Genomic DNA, 8,048 nt, shown 5'->3' on the forward strand with positions numbered 1-8,048 from the left:
CGCACAGAGCATGGGGGGCTGCAGCGCCTGTGGGTGCGCACAGCATGGGGGGCGGGGGGCAGTGCAGAGCTCCCCAGCATTTGGGGACCCAGGAAGGCGAAGAGCAATGCCTCCGACCTAGAAGGTCACTCCGGTTGCAGGGAGGGGCCGCAGCCCGGCAGGTGTGGCCTGAGCTCCCGCACCTGTGAGTCAGCGGCAGCCCCTGTGTGTCCATCCAGCCCCTGTGTGTCCGGCGGTGACTCAGCCCGCAGGCCCGGCGGGGGAGGGGCTCCGCTGGTCCCGGTTGGGGGAGACGCCCCGGAGTCTAGGGGTTGGCCAGGTAGGGAGGTGCTGGAGGGAGCCTGGCCGGAAGCAGCAGGTGCACAGGGGCGGAGCCCAGGGAGCTCAGGCCAACGAGGGGAATGTCCCGCGCCTTGTGGTCACTTCCCAGGGACAGGGACCTTGGAGAGGAAGGATGCTCTGGGCAGGGGCCAAAGGTCACACTCCCGCCAAAGCCCTCGGGCTCAGCCTGTGTGTCCCCACCGTGTTGACCTGGGCACAGGAGGGTGCAGACCATGGCCTCGGGTATTACCCATAGTTCACTGGGAGGAGAATGGGGGGCGGGCGCGGGGAGATGGCTGGCACAGGGAGAGATGGGATGTGCTTAGCGTGGCTGGAGCAGAGAGAAGGGAAGGGAAGGCTGTGACAGGGCCGGGTAGGCCACAGGATTTAGATTTTATTTTCCTGGAGCTCAGATTTGTACAAACGCAGGAGGAGGAAGCTTGGGAGGGAGCTAGGTGGGCCAGAAAGGTTTGAAACACCAGGAAAGAGACGAGTTTCAAACCAGGGAGGTGATGGGCATAAGAGAGAAGCAGATAAACTTGATGACTTAGCCAAAACCAGTTTGGCTCAATGGATAGAGCGTCGGCCTGTGGACTGAAAGGTCCCGGGTTCGATTCCGGTCAGGGACATGTACCTTGGTTGCGGGCACATCCCCAGTAGGGGGTGTGCAAGAGGCAGCTGGTCGATGTTTCTCTCTTGTTGTTGTTTCTGACTCTCTATCCCTCTCTCTTCCTCTGTAAAAAATCAATAAAATATATTAAAAAAACCAAAACTTGATGATTAAGATGCATCACATCAAACTTCAACTCACTGGATTATACAACTACATGTAAACTATGAAACTTCTAGAAGAAAGCTTAGGAAATACCTTACTGGTCTTCAGTTTGGCAAAGATTTCATGAATATGTACATAAAGCACAAACAATAAAAGAAAAAAGGTTTGATTCATCAAAACACACTTTTGTTCTTTAGAAGGTACTATTATGAAACAGCCACAAATGAAGGGAAAATAATTGTCAAAATTACGAGGGCTTGTATTTAGAACATATAAATAACTTTTACCACTTCAAAATAACTCAACAACCCTAGCCAGTTTTCTCAGTGGTCAGAGCAGCCGCCTGTGGACTGAAGGGTCCCGAGGTCGCAGGCTGGATCCCTAGCCCTGGTCAGGGCGCATGCAGGAGGCAGCCAACCAATGTGTCTCTCCCTCCCTTCCATTCTCTCTAAGAACCAATGGGAAGCCAAAACCGGTTTGGCTCAGTGGATAGAGCGTAGGCCTGCAGACTGAAGGGTCCCGGGTTCGATTCTGGTCAAGGACATGTACCTTGGTTGTGGGCAGGGGGCAGCTGATCGATGTTTCTCTCTCATTGATGTTTCTAACTCTTTATTCCTCTCTCTTCCTCTCTGTAGAAAATCAATAATATATATATAAAGAATCAATGGGAAAATATCCTCGGGTGAAAATTAACAAAATAATAATAATTCAATAAAAATGGGCAAAAGATTTGAACAGACATCTCACTCAAGAAGATATATGAATGTCAAATAAGCCATGAAAAATTGCCCAACTCATTATTCACCGGGAAATGCAAACTGAGAGAAGAAGGAGGCGGCACTCCGGCCGGTGTGGCTCAGTTCATGGTTCCTGCAGCCGTGTGACTCCCTTCAGGGCACGTGTCTGAGTTGCGGTTTGATCCCAGGTCAGGTGTTTACGGGAGACAGCCAATTAATGTCTCTCTCACAGGGGTGTTTCTCTCTTCCCCCTCTCTAATTATCATTAAATGGGGGTTCTCAGGTGAGGATTAAAAAAAAAATAAAGATGAGTGGTTGCCAGGAGTTCAGGGGGGAGGAGGGATGAATAGGGGAGCACAGGGTATTTGTAGGCGGTGAAACTATTCTTTGTGAGACTGGGAAGGTGGATACATGACATTATGCATTTGTCAAACCCTCTGATGTACAACACGGAGTCCTAATGTGCACTGTGGGCTTTGGTGAATAATAATGTATCAGTACTGGTTCAGCAGTTGTAACAAATGCGCCACAGTAATGCAAGATGTAACAGAAGAAACTGTCAGAGGGAGAGGGGGTAAATGGGAATGCTTTCTACTTACTGAGCAATTCTCCCCCTAAAAGCAGGTGGTATAGATTTACTTAAAAAAGAAAAAAAACACATTCACAGGGCCCTAACCGGTTTGGCTCAGTGGATAGAGCATCGGCCTGCAAACTGAAGGTCCCAGGTTCGATTCCGGTCAAGGGCATATACCTTGGTTGCGGGCACATCCCCAGTAGGGAGTGTGCAAGAGGCAGCTGATTGATGATTCTCTCATTGATGTTTCTAACTCTCTATCCCTCTCCCTTCCTCTCTGTAAAAACTCAATACAATATATTTAACAAATAAAAAAAATCTGTCCAGCAAACCCAGGCCAGCGTGACTCAGCTGGTTTTCGGTTTTTAAAGGAGGTGGGACATAAACGCGTGTTTGGTGTGGTGTCTCTTTTCTGACACCACTTCTCACACTAAATGTGTGTTTCTTCCCACTTACCAAACACTGTGGTTTTCCCTCACCAATTCCCCACACCAACCAGGAGCCCACAGTTCAGTTCAGCCCTGACATTAACTGCCCAGAATTCGTAGTGTAAGGACTCAGCCCCTCACCATGCCAGCCACAAAGGGGATGCCCAGGCGAACCCCACTCTTTTTTAAAAAATATATTTTTATTGATTTTGTACAGAGAGGAAGGGAGAAAGATAGTTAGAAACATCGATGAGAGAGAGTCATTGATCAGCTGCCTCTTGCACACCCCCTACTGGGGATGTGCTCGCAACCAAGGTACATGCTCTTGACCGAATCGAACCCAGGACCCTTCAGTCCCCAAGCCGACGCTCTAGCTATTGAGCCAAACCGGTTTCGGCTGACCCCCACTCTTGTCTGGCTAACTACAAATGTGAGGGTGCCATCACCCCCTCCTCAAGTTTGATACTTTAGTACTTAGGCTCACAAAATGCAGGAAAGTGCTTTACTGACTATTACCAGTTTATTAAAATGGATACAGCTCAGGAACAGCCAAATAGGAGAGATGCGTGGACAAGGACTTGCTAGGGGCAGAAATAGAATATTGGGGAGTGTTGGTTATAAGAAATATTAATCCCACGGAAAGCACATTCTAGCCTGGCTGGGTGTTGTATGCCCTGGGACTTGGGAGTCAGCCTTGGAATGTGGTCCCAGATGCCTGTGACCGTGGAAAGATTAACCACCTTGTTGCCCAAATAGTGGAGTCCCACCTCAGCCCCCACTGCCTGTCATCTGTAACCATTATATCCATTAAAAAATTATCACCTTTCTTCCTGTCATTTTTTCTTCTTCTGTCATTTTTTTTTTTAATTTATTTATTTATTTTTACATATTTTAATGATTTTTTTTGCCCCCCTCCCTCCCTCCCCCTCTTCTTCTGTCATTAAAAAAGATGTTATTGACTTCAGAGGGGAAGGGAGAGGGATAGAAATATCAATGAGAATCATCAAGTGGCTGCCTCTGGCACGCCCCCTACTGGAGGTCGAGCCTGCCATCTGCCCTGACCATGATGATCTGGTTGATAAATTGATGCTCAACCACTGAGCCACACCAGCCTACTCCCCCGTGTCATCTTTGTCCTAAACCATATAAGCAGCTGGCTTACGGGGGGGGGGGGGGGGGGGGGGGGGGGCGGGAGGTTTGTGGATGACCTGCTGCTCTCCATGCTGCCAACATTATTGGAATAAATGCCCATATATATTTTTTAAAAATATATATTTTATTTTTACAGAAAGGGAGTTAGGAACATTGATGAGAAACATCGACCAGCTGCCTCCTACACCCCCCACAGGAGACGTGCCCACAACCAAGGCACATGCCCTTGACCGGAATCGAACCTGGGACCTTCAGTCGGCAGGCCGAGGCTCTATCCACTGAGCCAAACCGGTTTCAGCTAAAAGCTCACATATGGATTCAAACCTGTCTGCTTAAATGGCTGCAGTATGACGGGCAGCCGGGCCCCATGGTGGTCCGGTTTCAGTGTGGGGGAGGGGTACAGAGCTTCCATGCCTCTCCAGGCAAGCCCCCTCCCCGCACACCTGTGTTCACCAACCCAGACACTCTCCAGGCCCGGCCCCTGCTGGAGATGGGGGAGGGGGTGTTTGGAAGTTCCCACACCCTCTATTGAGCTAAGCCACTCATCAGCATAAACTAACTCAGGTGTGGTCCAAAGGGGACGGCCCTACTCCTATGACTCAGGAAATTCTAAGGAACCAGGGACAAAGACCAAATACCGGAATATGCACTTTTATTATACTGCATTTGGTTCTGTATGTCATTGCCCCTAACCAGGTGGCTAGGTGTCAGGAATAGGAGGTGACTTTTGGTTCAAAATTCAAAATGAACGAAATTCAAATGACTATATCACCTGTTTGAAAAGTAAAACGACTGTAGTCCTCGTCTTGGCTTCTAATGTCTGCAGACTCCGGCTTGCTTTTCTTTTCCTTCTTTTCTTTTTAAACTAACTGCAAGCCATAGTGTTTTTGTGGGTTTTGAAGATACGTTTTCTATTGATTTCAGAGAGAGGAAGTGAGATAGAAATGTTGATTGTCTGCCTCCTGCACACCTCCCACTGGGGATCGAGCCCACAACCCAGCTTGTGCCCTTGACGGGAATCGAACCTGGGATCCCTCAGTTCACAGGCCAACCCTCTATCCACTGAGCCAAACCAGCCAGCGCTCATTTGAGCTATTGTGTGTGCAGTGGCCCCAGGCCGTCTGCCCAGGGCTATGCACACCTCATCTCAGCCAGTGCGGTCCACACGGCAGACCTCATCTCTCATGGGGGGGAGGGGGCAGAGATGGGAAACTGAGGCTCAGGATGCCCGCCACCAACGGGAAGGAGAAGAGCGATGACAGACTTGTGCTCATGGGTCTCAGATCTGAACCTGCCAGAGGCTTCTCTCCCCATGCCCGCCCTTCCTCCCTCCCTCCCCCGCCCTGGGCCACGGAGCCAGGCCTAAGCATAGTGGGCATGAGTTTATTAGAGGGGGCAGAGTCAGAGGGGGTGCAAGTTGCAGGTCGGGAGGAGGGGCAGGGGGCTTGGGCAGCACTGCCAGCCTGAGGTCAACGAGACAGGGGCACCGGGGCCACAGGGCAGGCAGGCCAGCTGCTCTCCACCCTGCGAGCGTGTCCGCCCGTCCATCTGTCCGTCGGCGCCTAGGGCACTGGCAGCGGCTCCAGGAGGACTGGGGAAGGAGGGAGAGAGGCTCAGAGCGGAAGCTCCCAGCTCACACAGCCTGGAGCTGGCAGAGCTGGGACCTGCACCCAGACCCGCCTTCTGGGCCCTTTCGCTCGTTCTGTCTCCCAGGCGCCCGCGCCCACCCAGCTCCTGCCCGCAACTCACTGTGGAAGGAGTAGGTGCCCGGCTCCAGGAGCAGCTGGGAGGGCAGGACCACGAGGAAGCCTCCGGCCCAGGGGTCTTCAGCCCCTGAGAGACAGGCCTGGGGGGGGGAGCCGCACTCCTCGGGGCTGGGGGAAGGGCTCTGGGGGAAGACGGGCGAGGGGCCGGGCGGGCGGCAGTAGTGGCGGTGGAGGGAGGGCGAGCCGCAGAGGGAGCAGCTGGGCGGGGAGAAGCCGGGGGCGCGGGGGAGGGTGATCCCCGCCCGGGAGTAGCTCCGGTGAGCCCGGCCGTGGTGGGCGCCCCGCGCCCGGGCCCAGGCCCAGTGGGACGGCTCTGTGGCCATGACCTGGCAGAGGCGAGAACACGGTAAATGGGGGGGGGGGGGGGGGGCCCAGCCTCTTTTCCCACCCCAGGATGCCCCAGGGCCTCACCCTCTCACAGTGCCGGCGGCTCACTAAGGCCCGGAAGCCCATCCTGGCCCACAGCTTGTCCCTCTGGCGCAGGAAGTCTGCCACCTGGTCGTGCCAGCCCTCGCCCAGGGCCCAGGGGAAAATCATGCACTTGGCCTCCTCCAGGTCCTCCTCCATGTCGTTCGCAAGGTACCTGGTCTCGGGGGGGGGGGGGGGGGCAGGGGTATGAGCACCTGCCTGCCCACCCTACACCGAGGAGGCGGGCAGAGGCCCCCGCCCCGCCGGGCGCTCACAGTGCCAAGAACAGGTTGCTGCAGGTGTACTCGCTGAGCTCCAGGTTGGCGCGCCGGAAGTAGACCAGCACCATGGCCAGCAGGTACTGCGGGCACAGCAGGGGGAGGGGTCAGGGAGGGCCCGGGCACAGGGGCCTGTGTGCACCCCAGGAGGTTCTGTGGGGGCCAGAGAAACTGGGGTTGCATGCGGGGCGGGGTCTGCAGAGACCTGGGCTGGAGAAGCAGGCGGTCCTCCAGACCAGGGCACCCCGGGAACAGCAGCACACGATCCCCGCCACGTCAGCCTCCCCCGGGGCCCCTCACCTTGTCCGAAATCTGGAAACAGGGGTCTCTGGCGAGGAACTCCTGAAGGAAGCTGTGCTCTGCGGGGAGAGGAGGAACCGGCAGGCGGGGTTACCACCCACCTCCCACCAGACAAAAGTGGCTGAAGCCCCAACCGGTGTGGCTCAGTGGATGGAGCGTCGGCCTGCGGACTGAAGGGTCCCGGGTTCGATTCCGGTCAAGGGCATGTACCTTGGTTGTGGGCACATCCCCGGTGGGGGGTGTGCAGGAGGCAGCTGATCGATGATTCTTTCTCATCGATGTTTCTAACTCTCTATCCCTCTCTCTTCCTCTCTGTAAAAAAATCAATAAAATATATTTTTTGAAAAAGTGTTATGAAGCTCCAAAGCCTCAGACTCCACGGAACCACCTGCCAAACCGGGGCCCCCTGGGAAGGGAGGGGCGGTGAGAGCCACCTCTCCTGTCTGTCTCCAGCTTGGACCCTCCCATGCCAGCCCCCAGCCCTCACCCCTCAGCTCACCCAGGAGGCGGAGGAAGGCCCGCAGCTCCAGGTGCTGGCGGGCAGGGAGAGGCCCGCTGCCCCCATCCTGGCAGCTCCAGCCCCACAGCTTCACCTGGATGGCAAGCTCATGGGCAGCGGCTGGGGCTTTGCTCATCTCATAGGGGGCGGGGCGGGGGCGGGGCGGGGGGGGGTGACCTGCAGAGAAAGGAGCCCGGGACTTAGCAGCTTTCCTCGCCCCCAGCAAGTCAAGGGCCTGGTGAGGCTGGTCTCAGAGAGGCCCCCGAGGTGGAGGGTGAAGATGCAGACTTGGGGCTCAGAAGAGAAGGAAACAGGGGAGCCCATAGGGTGGGGAGGTCAGGAAAGAGCAGAGATCCGGGAGGCCGCAGCCCCCGGCCCCTCCAGGCTGGGCCAGGGAGGAGCAGCGGGCAGCACTGAGGGACTGAGTGCCAGGAGCTGTGCTCAGTGCGGTGAGGGCATCGCCTTGCTCCGCCCCGTAGGCAGACGGAGCTGGGACCCACTTTGCAAACATGGAAACAAGTGTGAAGATTCACGGCCACCTAACAGTGGAGCCAGCCTGACCCCCCAAACCGGAGTGCGATGGCTCCCCATGCTCCCCCAACGCCTAACCCCCTCTCTTGTGCACCAGTGGCAAACCACGGACCCCCTGACCCCTTATCTCACAGCAGCCTGAGGCCCAGGGGAGGGTGTCACACACATGCCTGGGTGTAAGCAAGTTGAGTTGGGACCACCTCACACCTGTCAAGTTCTGGAGAGAGACGCAGCCTGGAGAAGGTGCCGCCCACCGCCCGTGGCCAGCCTGGGGCCCTC

General features: G+C 55.4%; 1 protein-coding gene across 1 annotated transcript; it reads right to left on the minus strand.

Moving 5' to 3' along the window:
* Window positions 1-5,354: 5,354 nt before the first annotated feature.
* SPDYC (speedy/RINGO cell cycle regulator family member C) lies at window positions 5,355-7,411 on the minus strand. Its single transcript, XM_036430443.2, has 6 exons — window positions 7,239-7,411; window positions 6,740-6,798; window positions 6,437-6,522; window positions 6,165-6,336; window positions 5,737-6,079; window positions 5,355-5,578 (listed from the first exon to the last, which is right to left on the minus strand). Exons 1-6 carry the CDS (start codon window positions 7,372-7,374, stop codon window positions 5,550-5,552), a joined length of 825 nt encoding a protein of 274 aa, XP_036286336.1. The 5' UTR covers window positions 7,375-7,411; the 3' UTR covers window positions 5,355-5,549.
* Between the last annotated feature and the right edge of the window lie 637 nt (window positions 7,412-8,048).

Source organism: Pipistrellus kuhlii, unplaced genomic scaffold (genome assembly GCF_014108245.1).
Source record: "Pipistrellus kuhlii isolate mPipKuh1 unplaced genomic scaffold, mPipKuh1.p scaffold_m20_p_109, whole genome shotgun sequence".
Taxonomy (NCBI): Eukaryota; Metazoa; Chordata; class Mammalia; order Chiroptera; family Vespertilionidae; genus Pipistrellus; species Pipistrellus kuhlii.